The sequence below is a fragment of the Carassius gibelio genome, chromosome B2 (genome assembly GCF_023724105.1).
Source record: "Carassius gibelio isolate Cgi1373 ecotype wild population from Czech Republic chromosome B2, carGib1.2-hapl.c, whole genome shotgun sequence".
Taxonomy (NCBI): domain Eukaryota; kingdom Metazoa; phylum Chordata; class Actinopteri; order Cypriniformes; family Cyprinidae; genus Carassius; species Carassius gibelio.
The window spans coordinates 12883286-12902785 of NC_068397.1; the positions used below are offsets into that span (position 1 = coordinate 12883286).

Below are 19500 nucleotides of genomic sequence, written 5' to 3' on the forward strand. Positions count from 1 at the left end.
AAGAAATCTGCTTCATTGAAGGTTCACAGAAGCATGTAGCCTATACATTATCCTTAATGGAAGACGTTTGAAACAACCAGGTCTATTCTTAGAGCAGGCCAGCAAGTGATGGAGAAGGGCTTTGGTTAGTGTGGTGACCAAGAAGCTGATGGTAACTCTAGTTGAGCTCCTTGATCATATGGTTTATGCAGATGGGAGAAATCTACAGAAGGATAAACATCACTGCAATACTCCGCCGATCCAGTCTTCATGGTGGTGTGGCAATACTCAATACTCAATCTTCAGTTAAGACACATGAAAACACACTTGGAATTTGCAAAAAAAGGACCCTCAGACTCTGAGAAACAAGATTGTCTGGTCTAATGAACCTCAATTCGCATCATGTATGAAGGGATCCCGCTCTGCTCATCACCTAAAGAGACAGAGTACCATCCCAAAAGTAAAGAGTGTAGGTAGCCTGCTCTTGCTGAGGGAATGTTTTTCAGTGGCAGGGAATGAGGGACTCGTCAGAGTAGAAGGAACACTGCAGCAAAATATAGAGATAGCCTTGATGAAAACACAGTCCAGAGCATTCAGAAGCTCAGACTGGGCAGAAGGTTGACCTTCCAACAGGACAGTGACCCTAAGCACACAGCAAGAGTGGCTTACAGACAACTCTGTGAATGTCCTTGAGTGGCCCAGCCACAGCCTGAGCTTGAACCTAATCGGATATTTCTGGAGAAACCTGAAAATCTATATCTGCCCCATCCAACCTGACAGAGCTTGAGAGGTGAAGAGATGAGGAGAAGAACGGCAGATAAATGCCAAATACTGATGTGCAAACCTTGTCACATCATACAATAAAAGCTTTGAGACTGTTAAGGTGCTTGAACTAAATATTTAGTTAGTCCTTTGTCAGTATGACGTATTGAGTGTAGATTGGTGTGAGAAACAAACAAAAAAGGTAATTTAAAGCAGTTTAACATAACAAAATGTGAATGTTTCTGTGTTAATGTTTTGAAAATGTTATTAAAGACCAGAAACCTGTGAACAAACATTCTATTAATGTAACCCGGCAGACTGTTAGTTCATAACTTGGCCAGAATACCAAAGAGAGTGCTAAAGTTCTGAGAACGTCTGAGGAAGTTCTGTTTGCTGGGATTTTAATTCAGTGTTGTTTGAATTCAGTGCAGTAACTGTCAATGTTGCAAAGCTCATCAATTACAAAACAAGGTAACAGAAGGTAACATAATTGTTATTCAGCTCAAGTCAGTTTTGATTCAGCTGTCGTTTCAGTTCAGTGAACACAAAGTTTGTCATTGTTCAGCTCAAAAAATCGAAAATATTCTTGTCAATGCAATTAAATCGGTATTACTAAACATAAATTTTCTTTTAAACTTGTCACTACTTAGCGAAGGTACAATAACATCTGAACACAGACGTATGCTGTTCCTCTTTGTAAACAATAGTGTCATAAAGCGAATTCAAAAGGGGTCTGCTTCAGTACAGTGTTTGTAATCTCTTCCATATTAGAAATGAAAGGTCATCTTCTTCATTTGGTCTCTTTAATGTGGGTCCGTTCAAGACTGATGATCAGATCCACTAATGTGTTTCTGAAGCCATGCTGTGGCACATTTTCACAAAGGTTCCTGTACTATGACAGGAACATGAGCTTGTCCGTTTTGACTTGGAGCTGGAAGGGAATGTGTAATGAGTCCTCCGCCCTCAGGACCCAAGACCATCCACAAAGAGTTGCCATAGGGATGACATATCCATGGCAACAGAAGGAGCCGGGGGTGAGCGGGATTAACACCACAGAGTTGGGTAACAAATGACGTTAACGGGTGAAGAAGAAGAAGTGACACATTTCCTGTTTGTGCTCTGAGCCCTTCAAATACTGTACAGTGCCTTTAAGCATAAAATTCAATTTGAAAATGTATGTTTCCTGGAAAAAAATAATACAGAGGAGCTTATGTAACAAAAATTCAATTATGTTATGGTAACTCAAATGAATTACATCTATAGTGCTCGTATTTTTGTGAATTCAACAGCCGGTAATTCATCTGCGAGACATAAACATCAAAAGCAGGCGCACATATACAATAAGTCAATTCTTTCTCACCACTGAGAGCAAAATTAAGTCAGAGCCATAGACAAAACATACGTAACTCAACAAAATATCTGCTTTATATCTATCTATCTATCTATCTATCTATCTATCTATATCCATAAAATATATTAAAACAACATCAGGATCAATGTATAAAATTGACAGCAGAAAGTATAAAGTAGTCTCACCAAGGCTGCATTTATTTGAGCAAAAAAACATAAAAACGGTAATACTGTAAATTGTTAATACACTTTAAAATAACTTTTCCATTTTTAATCTATGTTAAAATGTCATCTGTTCCTGTGATGGTAAAGCTGAATTATATTTTGAATAAATACCCATGATAATGTTGATTTAAAAAAAAAGATGGAAATGTTTCTATTACTTGTGAGATCTAAATCTAAAGCTAGTAATTAAATAGTAGCGTTTCATTTTGGCTGATTTGTTTTGTTCATGTGATCATAATTTTTGTGTGTTGCTAAGTTGCGGCCTTTTGTTTGGAGAATTGCGGCGAACAGAGATAATAATTGTTAAATAATTCAGAGCAGTAATTTGATCCGTCACACATTACGAGTCTATTATTTCACACAGCATGTCAGTAATGTGCAATGCAAAGCAAAATACCAATGCACAGTTTTAGCCAAACACAAGTGTACATTTGTAAATATGACATTTTGACACTGTAGCCAAACTGAATTAGTGTGATGAGATTAATGAACAATTCCTTCAAAATGCAAAATGAGGTCTTGCTATTTCTACAGGGTTTTCTTCTAGCTTCCTGAACCTGTATCTGAACTGGCTTGTTTTTATTCTGTTCAGATGTGGAGATGTGCCCTCCTGCTCGACCACAGACATCTTCACCCTCTCCAGCAATCCCGTCAAATCATTTTTCTTGTCAGTCAGACATGCATGAAGGAGCCTGCTATCACCGAATGAACTATCTGGACCTTTTTTTGCACAAATAGTAAGACTCCTCCACAGAAACATGTTCCTCCTCCTGAATCATGCCAAGGAAGTAATCTGTTCTGAAGAGACCTACCTACTGCTTGCTTGTCATATTAATGACAAATTTCTTGCATTGCTTGTTTGCTATTTCTGTAAACACTAAAAGCGTAATTTTTTTAAATGGCCATGCCAAGATGATTTTATATGATCATGTCTCTCTGTATGTATTTATACATTGTTACAAATAAATACAGTTTTTACAAAAAAACTTCCTACTCATCAAAGAATCCTAAAAACATATACCACTGTTTCCACAAAAACATTAAAGGAATAGTTCACCCAAAAATGCCAATGTTCTCATAATTTACTCACTATTATGTTGTTCCAAACCTGTATAATTTTCTTTCTTATGTTGAACAGAAAAGAAAACATTTTGATGAAATTTTAAAGAACCAAACATTAGTTATTCCCCACTGACTTCCATAGTAGGGAAAGAAATACCATGGATGTCAATCGGGACAATTTGATTACCAGCATTACCAAAGCAAGTCAAACTGATTTACAACAATCACTTGTGCTGGTTATACTGATATCCCCTAAGCTGCATTGACTTGGTGTTACACTGTAATGATTAAGTGTTCTCTCAATGTATTTGAGCAGTGTATATTTTTGCATATGAATTTATCTAAATAAATGGTCAGCGACATAAAATATAGCAAGAAAATAGTTCACATCAGGGAAAATCAATAACACCCCACATCTGCAAACAATATTAAAGTCATGCATTGAAAGCTCTCAATGAGAATGTGTAGGACATGATACTCTGCATCAAACAAAAGTTTAGAAGCTTTAGAAGCTCTGCTATCTGAGGAGGATGCAGTGGGATAAATGAACAGTGTGGGCTGCCATCACTAAAGAGCTTACAGCCCCCGACAATCATTAGCCCATTGGACCTGAGGCACGTAATTGCGACATCTATTTAAGTCTGTGCTATTGATGAGCCACTCTGACCCGCCGGGGAAGAGGATGGCCTTTGTTCCCTCCCGGGTGAGAAGTCTGCTGAGGTAAAGCTACCAGCTGTGAACTCAATTACCAGAGAGGTGAGCTGCCTGATCTATATCCATATCACAGGTCTGCAAGGCTGTTTCTCTGGGAGACAACGAGATTGTGTGAAGCCTAGCAACAATGTGTTTTAAAGTTAGAACAGGTTTGAATATTCAGTGTCATTTACAAAAATAAGGTCTGACACACTGACGTCAGACTTAAGGTCTGACCCAAGTCTGACACATTGACAATTTTGGAAATTATGTTTATAAAAAATAAATAAAAAAAACATTAAGAAGATGACATAAGACAAAATAAGTAGAAAAAAAATGGTGAAATAAAAATGAGTCATCCCATGAGGTCATACTAAATTGTATATACATGAGGTAAAAAAATATATTTATAATGAAAAATATAACTTAACATATGAGATATAAACAAACGTGTATGTATTGTATTAAAAACCTGTCTAGGGTAAGTATCAAACAGCTGAACAGAAATTTTATTTTTTCAATGATCTCTTATGCTCACTAGTTTATTTATGAAATATTATTCCAATAGAAAATATATGTTTCACTATTTATTGGAAATGTACTTGTTTTGACTGTAGAACAGCGGCGCCTTCTGGTGGTCAGTCACTACTGCAGGAGAAGCAGCACACGGATCCCATTAAGCTCATCAGCGTCATATGAGATGTACGTCGTTCTCAATAACGCATCTTGAGAGCGTATAAATCATGTTGTGTGGCTCTCAGCAGAAACTTCCTTTTATAGACACCTTGATACAAACTAAGTGACAAAATAAATGAAAAGAAACGTCTCAAAACATAATATATATACAAAAATCCAGACCTTCCGGACGTCCAGAGCGTTTCCTGCGTCATGACGCACGTTTGATCAGGTGGGATTTAGTTTGTCTTTTTTTAAACTTACTAGTGGTTTAGTCTGTAAGATGATATTTGTGGCTTTACAATACTGTTTCTGCAATGCAGTATGTTTTAATGGGTTGAATCGTTTGCCATGGAAGATGGCGCATTGTGGTTAGTTAACCATCTGTGACCATCTGTATTAACCCACGTTGCACTTTACACAGAAAATCTTTCTTTCTTTCTTTCATTAATTAATTTGTCTGTTAATTAATTTAAAAAAAATTTTCATGGTCATGTTATCCCTTTCTGAGTTCAGAATTGTTTTTTTGCAAAAAAGTAACAGTCTAATTGACATTACCATGTGACTTTTGGTGGACTATTATTGTCTCGTGTGGTTTACTGTATAACCTTGGGCATTATGGCATTGCTAATGGATTTGAATTGGGTTTAAGTGACTAAAGAGTTGACAGAGGTGTTAAATTATGCTTTGTTACAGACTTGAAGAGCTGCATTCAGTTTCAGCAGTGTCTCTCATATTCAGCAAATGTTACTATAAAGAAATTTGATGTTCATATTGACATTTTATTAATGTCCCTACTGGAAAGTCCAGTTTGGGCTGGTGTCTGTGTTCTGGAACATGCCGTCTGGTTTCTAGCTGGTCTAAGCAACAACCCATGTTCCTCAAACAGACCTGACCACTTATAAATGCTGGTTTGTTGCTGCTCCAAGATGGTCTACAAGTTTTTATTATAGCTGTCTGTCAGTACATGGGTATTCACAGTTTTTTAAACTGGATAACACATTGTATTTTCACTGTGTCCAAACTTTCAGCCTTCTCTAATATTAAGTGATTTGTTTGGACAATATCTGGACAAGGCCTACCTTTTAGTTTGATAATGGTACAAAATCTTAATAAAACCTCAATTAGTTGTTTTTAATTGTTTTTTCTAGAAAGCAGAAGACATTCCCTGTGTCATAATCGCATAGCATCCGTGATTGAGTAGGTGACATTTAATTATTACTTTGGGACCCACAGTGTGACGTTGCATAAATGAGTTCCTGTAGGTGTGGCTCGAGATCTGTCTGCTTTCTATTGCTGTAGTCGTCAGACTAAATTCATTATTCATTCCTGGTGATCCATCACTGAAGTTTCAATTGGTGCTATCTTTGATTTTGGTTGTGCTTTCGTTGATAGATGCCGGCACTACAGTCAAGTGTCATTCTTAACCAAAACATCAGTATCTGCCCAAACTGATACTAAATGGAGTCTAGCATAATTTATTTTCAGAAACTGCTGATGTGTCTGTATTAGCATATGAATGCCAGACCCTCAGCACCTTTCTGTTTCTGAAAGTCTCACCAGCAATTCATAGCAGTTATTATGGACAGCATCCATTCGGTCTAGTCATCAGTCCGAGTCCCAAAAATGCGTCCATTTAAGCGTAATTCAAAATTACTTTAATTTGGTTTTTGGTCACAAGGGCTGAAACAAGAAGCAAAGGTTTATTCAGTAGAGTAATGAGAGACAGCTGATTCATTAAACTGAGACACTAGCTGTTCGGTTTGACCTACAGTTTAAAAATGGCTGTAATGTCCTTTAGAGTCTTGGTTTAGTTGTGTTGAGGACTGTTCTTCTAAAACATGATAAAAGTTAGACTAAAAGTTAGAGAACGTCTAAAAATGGTCCTCTGCTGTAATGTGATCTGAAGAGGTTAGGTTATTGCACTTTAGTACTGGGAATTGAAGGGAAGTGATGGAGAAGGAAATTAAGGTCAAAGGTCAGCAGATGATAGCAAAAGGTTGTAGTTTATCTGTCAGTGAAGTGTTTGGTTGAAGTGAAGAAAAAGATTGCTTATGACCCTCAGGTGTGAAGAATAAGGTGATGATAACAGTTTGGAATGTAACACATGGGAGTGTGACTAATAAAAATCCCAGGCCTAGAACTCCACAATTGTTCTGATCACTGTACACATATGCAGCTTTTATGAACAACTGCTAGAAGATCAGTATAATGTGTATATATATATATATAGATTTATCAAATAAACACAGGTTTGTTGAGAATAAGAGCCTCAGAAATAAATTCAATCCAAATCTTACCGACCCCTTACCGTTTTAAATAAAGTAAAGCTGCATGCATATATTGTCTTAATGTATAGTAATATCATTATTTGATTATATAAAATGATTAGGGATGCTAATAGCATCGGAAGCTAGGATGCTGCCCCTGACAAAGGTTTGCCCCTTCAGCTGCTGTGGATAATTATTAATCACTGAATCAAACTGGCTGCAAACTCATTTATTTATTGGCACATTACTTAATAGCTACAGTAGTTGTAAGTTCATTATAAAATGCTTTTTCTATGGATTGAGCCTTGATGGTTCAGATATCGTCGTTCATCTGTCTGTTTGCTTTATTTAGTTTTTTGCTTTTTTTAATGCTAAAACTAACCTTTTGTACCTCCAGTATCCTGTAGACACAGTGAGTCATTGAGCTCAATGATTGTTGCTAAGTAAAATAAATATACATGCTTATCTTTTTATGTTTTTATAATAAGCATATATATGATTGTCAGGATAATTATTAATATAAATAAATTGCTTTGATTTAAAAGGGTTTACAGAGTTCAGGAAAGGTCTCTCTACATGGCCAGAGAAGTATGAAGCTATGTCAATGGATGTTTATCTGTAACTATCTTTTCTCATCTCTTGATCTGAAAAGCTCAGTGTCTGTCCCCAACCACAGGAAGTTCACGAAACTCTTCATAACCATTTCAGGACTTGTTGGTTATGTGGAATTTGTCGTATTGGAAATAACCTGCTTTTTCTGTATAACAGGGTATTTTAGTCACAAATGATAAATGATGAGATTACCTGGGTATGAATGTGTATTTTTGTAGACTTGAAGTGTGATTGATTGAATCTAATTTTATTTTAATTTTTTTAGTGTGTTTTGTCACAGCACTCAGTGTGTCAGTTATCAATCTGCTTTTTGTGAGAAAATGAATTGAGCACAGAGACTCCCCACTCATGTCAGGATTTTTGTCATTCTTCACCTCCTCCCGGACTGCTGCAAGAGTGCGTCAGTTTGACGGATCCCACACCCTGTCCTCAACGTCTGAGGAACGGGTCCGACCAGTGCTACAGGAACCCAGTGAAACTGTCTGCTAATGTCCCTGTGTAGAACGTATGCCACATGGAGTCTTACAGTTAGAGGGCTCTGTTAAGATTTAAAATGTACATTTTAAGAAATTTCATTGGGAAAACTTTACAAACGTTCAAAAAGCTGAATATTTCACTTGTATATGTTTAAAATACAAAAATGACTAAAAAAATTAAGCCAAACAGATGAAAAACATATGAAAATAATAAAAATTGCAAAACGTAAAAAGGCTAAAATGTTAAATAAACTTTCAATAAAAACCGCTAACTCAAACCATAAAAGAACTATACTACATAAATAATACTAAAACAACCCCAATCTGCTTAATACCTACGTTACACATTATGATTTATTTTATTTATTTGCTTTTTATCCAGCTAATTGTTAAATGTGTATATTCTGTTATTTTTTTTATCATTATAGCAATAATTTTCTCCCATTTTTTTGTGTATTTGTGTATTGGTTTTACTCTTGCTGGATAGGCCCATATTTTTAAGCCAAGGGAAACAAAAGACTTTTTCACTGTTGAACAGTCCCTGCTCCATTCTCGCCTACTTCCAATGCATAATAAAAACCTGACCAGTATCAGAGCCAATCACAGACCAGCCTCACTCTCAAGAGCCAATTATAGAGTTTAGAGGGCGGTTCCTCTCCGATGAAACCAGGAGGGTGTTGTCTCTTTAGAATGAGCTGCTGCTCAGGCTTATATTGGGCAGGGAGCACGGCCTGTCACTGCCTTGGTAAAACTCCCACTGGAATACATTCCTCCATTCATTCGTTCTCTGGTGAAAACTGCTGAAAGGAGAGATAAAGGACACGGGGAAGAACCAAAGTTCATTTCGACTATTATCCATTTATTTGCTCCTGTGGGGCAGTATTATTTTAGTTAGTTTTTTATTTATTTATTTATTTATTTATTTTTGGCTGGGGTTCAACTGAATCAACAGAAAGACAACAGGTAAGTTCAAAATCTATTTTTTTTTTTTAATCAAATGTATTAAGAATTGGAATCCCTCACAAATTATTTGTTGTTGTAGTTTGACTGTGGGGTAGGTGACTGACTGGGAAATGTGATGAGACACTAGCTAGATCAGTTCAATTTAGGCCAAATCTTTCTTGTGATCCCAACCGTTTCTGATTCTTTCTCTCTCTCTCTCTCTCCCTCTCTCTCTCTCTCTCTCTCTCTCTCTCTCTCTCTCTCTCTCTCTCTCTCTCTCTCTCTCTCTCTCTGTGTGTGTATAGGATTGACTCTGATTTATTGTTATGTTTTGATTAGCAGTTCCCCTCTAGCGAGTTAATCTGATTCTATGACAGAATAAATATCTGTTTCTCCACCTCACCAGTTTGACTGGCTCTGCACTGTTGCACTAGTCGTTCGTTGTAGACCGGGTTGTACTATACAGATGACATCAAGCTTCACTACCATGTGAATGAGTTTACAGAGTTTTTAGGCATAATTTGGTATGAATTCAGAGCTCATACCATAGTGAAGGGTTTAAAAACCCTTTAAGAAACTTTTTATGATCCTATGAGCATGAGCTTTCAGAGAACAGTAAGAGTTGTCTCATATTTTGTAACTTCTGCTGCCTTCATGGTGGTTCTGTTATGTTCTGATGAAACCGGTGGTGATGCATTAGATGTGATGGGTCTGTTAAGTATGCTTAGTCCATTGTTTTCCTGCCGAACATCAACCCACATAGTCTTGTTCTGTTTGGCTGGTTCTTTACTAGCATCTCCGGTTCAATGACCAGCCTTTAACATCCATTGAAACTTTCCATTGCAAAACTAGTTTCTAGAAATGTTCTTTGCATCTCCCAAAATGAGCGTTGTTGCGAAACCCCCCTTTTTAAGTTTATAGTGTATAGAGGCAGTCAAATCTTCTCTGTGCTACTCAACATTGACTTACAGAGCAAGAACGGTGGTAATGAACGGTCTGGTTTTCAGCAGCTTTAACTGTAACAGCACAACAGTGTCTTGTTTTATATAGTTTTCCAATATTTTTCCACAGGCATTTACTGTTAAATACTCAATGAGCTAGTAAATTGTCACCAGTTCTCAATTATACATCTATATCAAGTTTTTAGGTTACCATTTATGATTAAAAACAACCATAATTTTCCGATCAAACGACACTATAGTAGTACACTCAGAAAAAAAAAAAAAAAAGTGGCAGCATCCTTTCAAAAGGTAGAATTTTGTACTTTTTGAGTCTATTACCCCAGTGACAGCTTTATTCCCAAAGAGTGTAATGGTAATAGTTCAGCTTTGGTAGCCTCATGTACCACTCAGGTTCGCTTGGCCAGCTGTTTCCTGTTTGCTTTTGCTGGGATTTCATTGTTGACTCTGCCTCTACTGTCTTTCAGTCTTTACTAGCTGGATTGATGTTGTCTGATCAGCTGGTTTTAACACATTTCTTAATGTCCTCCAGTTTATTGGCTGTCTGAAGAAATAAAGACAAGATGTTTCAAGAGGTGCTTTCAAACATCTTGAAGATCTACGACTATATTCTGAAAAGAACTGGTAAGAGTTTATGGCATTATGCCTTTTAGATGAACATAAACCATCGATAACACTGGCGTATTTAATGCGTTATGCACATACAAAACTACTAAAGCTTTACAATTTGTTGTAGCTTTACTCGTTTGTTGTAAAAAGCGCTAGAGTTCGGCCACTGGTAATGTGAAATCTGCTGTAATAAATGCTTGTTTGATGTTGCTGTGTAATTTGCGCAGATGCCAGGGTGCGAGATTATCCCCTGATGCAGAATCCCATTGAAATGACGTTCATCTTGCTGGGATACGTGCTCCTCGTTTTATATGTGGGACCACGATACATGGCCAATCGGAAACCTTTCCACCTCAACGCAGCTATGATTGTCTATAATTTCTCAATGGTGGCCTTCAACGCCTACATTGTTTATGAGGTAGGACACTCTTTCATTCATTTAAATGCATGTGTGGGAGAGTAATTCAAGGTATTGCATCTCATAGCATTCAAACCGAGTTTTTTTACTAACCCTCATTCATTAGAGAACCTTATAACAGTCATCTGATTCTGTAGATCACAGAAGGAGATGTTAAGCAGAATCTCTACGCTGGTTTCGTCCATATAATAAAAGTGAATGGTCACTTCTGATAAATAGTCACTGTAAAAGTAGACTTATGCCACAACCAGACTACCAGAATGACAGTGTTACCATTTTTATAATACGTTTACTTTTTGTAATTTTTGAAGCTGGGCAGCCTTTGGTCACTGTTCACTTTCATTATATGAGGATGATCAGTGTGAACATTCTGCTAAACGTCTTTTGCATTACATAGAAGAAAGTCTCAGTTTGGAATGACATGAGGGTGACTAAATAATGGCAATTTTAAAAGACCATATTGTTGTGCTTGTGTATAATTTTTTATCTCTCTGATGCAGTTCCTGATGTCTGGCTGGGGAACTACGTACACCTGGAGATGTGACCTCTGTGACCCCTCCAGCAGTCCTGAAGCTCTCAGAGTATGTTTATTTCATGTCCCACTGTGAATCTCAGAAAATATTAAGCAGCAAATCTGTTTTCAACATTGATAATAATAAGAAATGCTTACTGAGCACCAAATTGGCATATTAGACTGTTTTCTGAATAATTATTTTAAAATATATTAAAATGATGACCATATTTTGGAGTATTATTGGCAAATGCAGCTTTAGTGAGCATAAGAAAGATATAAAGCAAAAACATTAAAAATCTTACCACCCCTAAACTTTTAAACAATTGTGTATATTGTGACGAATCGTGTTTCTCGTTGTATCCTCAGATGGTTCGGGCAGCCTGGTTGTTCTATTTTTCCAAATATATTGAACTTCTAGATACGGTAAGGATCTTATTCCTATCTTGCTGTGATTATCAGTGCTCTAAATTATTTGTATGATGCGTTGCTGTATAGGAATAGGATAATGTACACTATTCAAGTGCATAGGCACAATATACAGTACAGTGGCTTCAGGATGATTTGTTACATGAGTTAACAAGAACTGTGTCTGTGATCCAGGTGTTTTTTGTGTTGAGAAAGAAGCACAGTCAGGTCACGTTCCTGCATATCTTTCATCATTCGGTCTTACCCTGGACCTGGTGGTGGGGCATCACTCTTACTCCTGGTGAGTCTATCAGTGCTGCTGTCACTGCTTTCAGTAATTATTAAATGGTTTTGCTTCAAGACTCTTGATTGTATATTGGCCATGTAAACTGGTGACCTAAACTATTTAAACTTAAACTGTGTGTGTCTCATAAAACCAAACACACAAAAAACTGTCATTTTAGAAGCCTGTGAAATTAGGTGACATTAATTTGTTAATGTATATGCAAAGATGTCCAGTTTCATTTGCTCCTTTTATGTCTTTTCATGTTAAAATGACAGCGGGTGGCATGGGTTCTTTTCATGCTATGGTGAACGCATGTGTCCATGTCATCATGTACACCTACTATGGTCTGGCTGCTGCAGGGCCACGCTTCCAGAAGTATCTGTGGTGGAAAAAGTACATGACTGCAATCCAACTGGTTAGTGTTAACTCATTTCAGTTCTAAAACTTGTGTAATTAAAGGAATATTCCACAAAAGTTGCTGAAAAACGGACTCATTTGGAGGAAATTTGAATTACATTTCTGGAATGAATGGGTGCCGTCAGAATGGGAGTTCAAACAGCTGATTAAACCATCACAGTAATCCACATGACTCCAGTCCATCAATTAACATCATGTGAAGCAAAAAGCTGTGTGTTTGTAATAAAAGAATCCATCATTAACTTTAAACTATTTGTTTTTGCCTGAAATATGACTCCTTTTATCCATAATATTCTCTTCTCTAGTGAAAAAGTCATGAATCAATGCACAGATCAAGCACCATTGAAAGCAAAAACATTTCTAAACAAATGTGTCAATGGATTTTGATATGAGAGGTCAAAATGGGTGGATGATTCGTGATTATGAATTATAGCGAGAAACAACAGTAAAATGTTTTTAAAGGGATAGTTCACCCAAAAATGAAAATTTGATGTTTATCTGCTTACCCCCAGGGCATCCAAAATGTAGGTGACTGTCTCTTTAGTAGAACAGATTTTCAAAACAAAACGTTGCAGTCTGATAGTCATATAATGCAATTAAGTGGGAATCACGGCTTTGAGAGTCATAAAACATACACAAACAAAACCAAATTAAACCCTGCGGCTCGGGGCGATACACTGATGTGTAAAGACACAAAACAATCGTTCTGTGAAGAAACTGAATGTATGTTCAATTGTATGTTTTAGCCGTGATTCCCATCCACTTACATTATATGACTGACAGACTGCAACAATTTGTTTTAAAAATCTGTTTGTGTTCTACTGAAGAAACAAAGTCACCTGAAGCTTATTGCTTCACAAAACATGAGTCGTGGATTACGTGTGAATTATTGTGATGATTTTATCAGCTGTTATCAGAACTTACTCTGAAAGCACCCATAAGAGAATCCATTAGTGAACAAGTGATGTAATTTCTCCAAAATGTTCTGGGTAAATAAATTTTTTGGGTAAACTTTTGTTTTAATGTAAACTGTATTTGCTTCAGTGATTCATCAGAATGGTACATATAAATTAAGTAAACTTATAATTTATACTTTGTCTTCCAATTTAATGCAATTGTCATTTCAATAATTTCTTTTCTGTTGTATTTTCCAGATTCAGTTTGTGCTGTTGACTGTCCATATCTCTCAGTATTACTTTATGGAAAAGTGTGAATACCAAGTTCCCATCTTCATTCATCTCATCTTGATCTATGGCATCTTTTTCTTCGTCCTCTTCTCCAATTTCTGGATCCAGGCCTACATAAAGGGAAAGCGACTACCTGCTTCCACTGAGGACAAACCCAAACCGAACGGCATTACCACTGTAATTGAGCCAGTGGTAGTGGCCAATGGCAAACACTTGGAAAATGGCACTGTGCAATACACTAATGGATTTGCCCACAATGGGAAAGTGAAGGAGGTCTAAATGGGCCAATCAGAAACATTAGAGACATTGTTGTTAGATAATTTTTGTCAAATTAACATTTTTTAGGATTGCATGGGAGATGAAAAGGCACATTGGATCTGGCGGTGGGTCCCCCTTTCCTGTTATTTATAGATGTTGGAGGTGGGGCGGGGGGCACTATGCATGAAGAGAATTCGTCCACCTAAATCGTTGACGTCACTCTGAAACCTGACATCATGTGTCTGTGGTTAAATCCACTTGACCTTAGCTTTTTATTTCCTGGCATATGAGTCTCCCAGTTGTTTGCACACTGTACAGTTTTCACAAACCTAACCCACACTTGACTGTAAATAAATATTTTCTCACAGTTTATTGGAAATGTATGAGTTTTTTTTTAAGAGCTTGTTTCTAACTTATCAGTTGATAAATGCTTTTTATAATAAATTGTATTTTTTGTTTTATGCTCTGTTTGTGAGGTGGATTTTTATTTGAAAATGAAACGTTGTTTGCATTACATTATTGGCACTTCTTCATATACTGTTAAACATAATATCTAGTACATCTGGAAAGAACTTTGAATACTTCCCTTTCAATATGAGACAATCCAGAAATTCATATGAAACATGGTCCACTAAAGTGTGAATCTCATTTCTTTTGCATATGCTATGTCCGTAATGCTTGGATGTTTACCTTTTATTAATTCACTGATCTCTAGTATCAATGTATTCACAATAAAACCACGTCAAGAGCTTTCTGTTGTCCATTTGAAAAAAAAAAAAAAAAAAAAACACCATTCTAAAACGGAAATCACCAAATCTTTCATAGAGCTCAAGTGCATGTTCAGGCAAAGCAATTATGTCTCAAAGCTCATCTCTTCCATACTTGACATTGGTGGTTTTAGTTTGCCAACATGGCGATACACAATTCCACTTACAAACTTTAAAAACCACGTTATAAATATAACAAGATTAAACTAATTGAACACAACATTAGAGCATCTATAAGGTAAGTACAAAAAACATGTCAAAAGGGAAGCAAATGCTTCCTTATAAAACTTTATTTGAAAATTTACATTTCTGTACATAATTTAATGATCACTTTTGTGGTTAAATGCAAAAAAAAAAAAAGTTTGAGGGTTTAGCTTCCAGAGGAGGTGGTCTTCTAGAAATCCCACATACCAGCCATACTCAAAATATGACATTTTTTAAAAAACCCATTGTGCATCTGAAAACAAGTATAAGCGAGTGCCTAACAGAACTTAGTGTAGAGATTATGGCAGACTGATAGCACGTAACAGCCATCAGTGTTTAGGAATGGAATTCCCCAGCCCTTTGAAAAGCAAACAATAAAATCCAATGGGAAGTTCTAATGAATGTTTTAGATCTTCAAATTTGATACAATTCCCGGTTTGCTGGGTGCTTTAAAAAGACCATTACATAATTATCGAATATGTTGCTGAATGATGCTGCTAGTAAACTTGGGTTTCTTGACAGCATCCTTTTCAAAACTCTTCCAAAGTCGAATGGTTTCATCAGCAGCAACCGAAGCCACAGTCGAAGCATCTGGACTGAGCGCCAAGTTGAGGACTCGGTCTTCATGTCCTGAGACAGATGATTGGAAAAATAGGAAGAATTAATATCATCAAGTTACTGTAGTTGTAGTTCAACTGAAGGAAGGGTGGCCGTACAAATTACTCAAACTTGCCTTCAAGCTCTGCAACTTTACTGAGCGAGGGGTATTTCCAGATGATAACCTTATCATGAGCAAAACCATGACCAGACACCAACTCTTTGTAATTTGGTGCAAAAACAAGAGATGATACCTGTAAAGAAACCATCATTTGTTAAATCACTCATGTTATGTATACTACGACATGCAAGCAGACAGTGAGTGAGCCTACCTGTGAACAAGTATCTAAGGCACTGATACAAGAACCACTATTTGCATTCCAGATGCGAATGTGACGGTCACTGGTGCCACCTCCCGATGCAAGGATGTTAGGCTGCCAAGGGCACCATGCCAAAGCCTTAAAAGGTGCAAAAAATTAATAAATAAATAAAAAAAAAATAATTTGAACTACACCCTCAAATGGAAGACCACAGGTAGAATAAAAGACATAATCGCAAAAAAATTCACATCACCTTGACTGCTCCCTGGTGTTCATTTAGAGAATGTATGGCTTGATACTCTGAACCAGTTGTCATTGGCCAAATGTACACCATGTTGTCATTACCACCACTAGCTAAATATTTCCCATCTGGGGACCATGTAAGGCCACAGACTTCCTGAGTGTGTCCCCCAAAGGTAAAGAGGTGGTGGTCTGCTACCCGGACATCATGCTGATGAATCAAACCAGACCTGGAGCCACTAAGGATAACAAACAAGTAGATGTTAAAACACTAAAATGCATATAATCTGCAGAGCACAAGGAGGTGTTTGACTTACCTGGACAAAACATGGTCGTTCCAACACAAGCAACTAACCCTTGCCAAATGGCCATCCATGCTGCGGAGACGCTTTTGGTACTGAACATCCCATAGCTGCAAGAAAATGGCAAGTTCAGCAAGCAATATGGCAATTTAGAGACCTTGAAACTCCAAGATATCTTGCTTTTATCTGGAATTACAGTAGTCCCAGAAGTAGTTGGTTACGGTTTTGTATATGAACTTAGACAATGGGACGCCTTGTTGTCAGAGTGAGAACCAATGTAGAATATTGAACCACAGCCTGAGAAAAAGTAACCAATTACCTCAACTTTACAATCACTTGTCCCAATGGCCAAGAAATTGCCATCTTTGCTCCAAGAGACGGAGCAGATGTGCTCTCCATCATCCTCCATTTTCTTCAATAAAACAATGTCCCCGGCCCCAGCATCCCACAGATAAACATGGTTGGCAAGGCCAACTGCCAACAAGTTCTGCCTTCCCCAATCCATCAGGTTTAGATCTGAACAGAAACTGACATGTTAGTCTCAAAAAAAAAAAAAAAAAAAAAAAAAGGTCTTCAAAATCAGACCATGTGGCTTTCCTGAAAAATTATCAACTCACAGAAGTCATTTTTGATATCAGGGGCATCTAGAATCCGCTCTGGAACCGATGAAATGTACCGGCTCTTCTTAATAGAGGCCGGTGTGGGCACCTGGCTGTAGAGAACCTTTAAATTATTCTGATAACCTGTGAAAGATAGTTAAGAGACCCATTTGTGGAAGGACTTCACCAGGAAAAATTTAACTTGTGTTAATCAATAAGCCAAATACAAGCAATTATATTTAATTAAAATAAATAAAACATACCTTCAGGGGCATTCAGTGGTTTTCCTCCTAAATGCAAGATCTTTGCTTCCTCAATGTCATATCCATTTAGTGTCACAGACCAAGCTTTTTGTTTTGGCTGGCAGAACATTAATTTAAAAGTCAGAAAACATCAAGAAAGCTGAAATGTGAATTGATAATAATAAAGATGTATCATTGCACTATGAATTAATTATTATAAAAAATAATTACCATTATATCCAAGTTATTACTTCTTTTTTTTATAAATAAAAGTTTGTGAAAAGGTATTCTTATTTTAAAAAAATATGTAAAAAATGTTTGTTACTGCTGTAGTGGATGCGATTTCTTCCATTGGCTCGTTTTCTTTGGAAATAAGAAAACTTGCTACATCTAATTGTTTGTTATTCCTTGTTGGGATGAATCGATCTCCTCCTGCCTTAGAGGGGGTGTTTTGGGTCTTGCCGTTCTTTCCTGTTTGGAGACATAGGTTATGCAACACTGGAGACACTCCAGCTCTACAGTAAGCAGGAGCTGGACCCATGTGGCTCTCACCTGGTGTTTTGCTGGGGGTTTTGGAAAGGCTCACTGAACGGTTGACACTCTTGTTCGGTGAGAGGGAGTTTGTGTTGGTCGAGCTGGATGTGCTGGCTTTCCTTTGCCATCTCGCAATCGGGGCGTTGGTGATGGGCATGTCCAGACGGAGGACGCTGTGGATGTCATTCTCAAACTCAAAATGGGACATTATTATTACAGCAGCTGCGATTACTCTATGAGAGAGAGAGAGAGAGAGAGAGAGAGAGAGAGAGAGAGAGAGAGAGAGAACAGATAAGTTACAGAGTTTGGCGACATGGAGCACGTGAAGCATGATGGTGAAGTGCCGTTTGATGTAAAATATGTCAAACTAACTTGATAACCGTTATGTATACTCTCCATAACCTTTAACATAAAAATGTATGTTAAAAATATTTGTGAACCAATACAATGTGGATTACTGCAGTTTTGTGAATAACTCAACCAACTCGGGGGGGAGGGGGTCCAAATAAACCATACTTTATATTCAATCTTACCACAGATCCGAAAAATCCGTTCCTCGAAGCAAAATACAGTTGCCACCTAAATATAAAAACCTCTTATTTACACACAAGTTTAGTGCGTCTTTTGTCTTTCCACAAGCAGAGTCGATACTATGGTCTGAGCAGGTGAGGATAGTCAATGGATGAACGCCAGAGTTTAAATGTCTGAAACGCCTGTCGTGATTGGTCAATTCAAAAAACAAAAGTTTTCGCTGTTGCCACGGCAGCAGGGGCAGGGCAGAATTCTGTGCGCTGATTGGTGTATCGCATAACAGAGCACTTCCTGAAAGTATTACATATTAAGAGTCATTTGTAAGGCTCGATTGTGTGCATGACATGTTGTTAATCTGATTTGTTAATCATTGGTCTGTTGTTAATATCTTTTATATATTTCAGGTTAAAATGTAGATATGACAGGATAATGTTTCTGAATGATGTATTCTAGTTTAGTTGTTTACTGGAAACATGTATACAAAGAATTAATGTGCTCACAGAAATACAATAAATACATTAACTAGACACACTGAATTACAGGTGAATAACATATTACACAATATAAGAACATAGGAATACAAATGTAAATGTACACAGAGTTGCCATACAAAGGAAAGTGCAAAGAAGTAAAAAAAATAAAATAAAAAATAAGGTAAATACAATTTAAACTCAATTAACTTAATATTGCACACATATATTTGTAAAATAAGTGTGTTTTAACATGGAAAATATAAGTAGTTATGTGTTGTACAAGGTCTGGCCTGAAAATATTAAAGATATCAAACAATACAACCATTCGCTTTCATTGCATTGTTTATTGCATTTCATTTTTTTTTAATTTTTTTTTAGTCAATACAAGGAATTGTTTTTGTCAGTTTCTTGACCGATGCTGGTATTACCATTTTAATCCATGTGGTTTTAAAACGATGTCCTTTTCAGTGAGAGATGCTTTTAGTTTAAAAACCGGTCTGTCATTTAGAGATTAAAACTATCTTTTAAAGGCCACAGTAGTAAACATCCAACTAAGGTGATTTTTGAAGAATGATGGGAACGTGAGAGAACA

The 19500-nt window shown here is 36.9% G+C and overlaps 2 protein-coding genes across 4 annotated transcripts; one reads left to right on the plus strand and one right to left on the minus strand.

The window, feature by feature from the left end:
• Positions 1-4730: 4730 nt before the first annotated feature.
• LOC127951586 (elongation of very long chain fatty acids protein 1) lies at positions 4731-14469 on the plus strand. Of its 2 annotated transcripts, none has more exons than XM_052549568.1 (8): positions 4731-4978; positions 10538-10629; positions 10842-11032; positions 11533-11613; positions 11913-11969; positions 12147-12252; positions 12513-12652; positions 13809-14469. In XM_052549568.1, exons 2-8 carry the CDS (start codon positions 10569-10571, stop codon positions 14118-14120), a joined length of 948 nt encoding a protein of 315 aa, XP_052405528.1. In that variant the 5' UTR covers positions 4731-4978; positions 10538-10568; the 3' UTR covers positions 14121-14469. The 2 variants fall into 2 exon arrangements, with proteins under 2 accessions (XP_052405528.1, XP_052405527.1); XM_052549567.1 differs by lacking the exon at positions 4731-4978 and adding an exon at positions 8769-9067.
• A 653-nt stretch (positions 14470-15122) lies between these two features.
• LOC127951585 (cell division cycle protein 20 homolog) lies at positions 15123-18614 on the minus strand. Of its 2 annotated transcripts, none has more exons than XM_052549565.1 (11): positions 18438-18614; positions 17923-18137; positions 17696-17841; positions 17392-17488; positions 17147-17272; positions 16849-17045; positions 16545-16639; positions 16241-16466; positions 16000-16125; positions 15804-15921; positions 15123-15700 (listed from the first exon to the last, which is right to left on the minus strand). In XM_052549565.1, exons 2-11 carry the CDS (start codon positions 18110-18112, stop codon positions 15540-15542), a joined length of 1482 nt encoding a protein of 493 aa, XP_052405525.1. In that variant the 5' UTR covers positions 18113-18137; positions 18438-18614; the 3' UTR covers positions 15123-15539. The 2 variants fall into 2 exon arrangements, with proteins under 2 accessions (XP_052405525.1, XP_052405526.1); XM_052549566.1 differs by having other exon boundaries at positions 17699-17841; positions 18438-18603.
• Between the last annotated feature and the right edge of the window lie 886 nt (positions 18615-19500).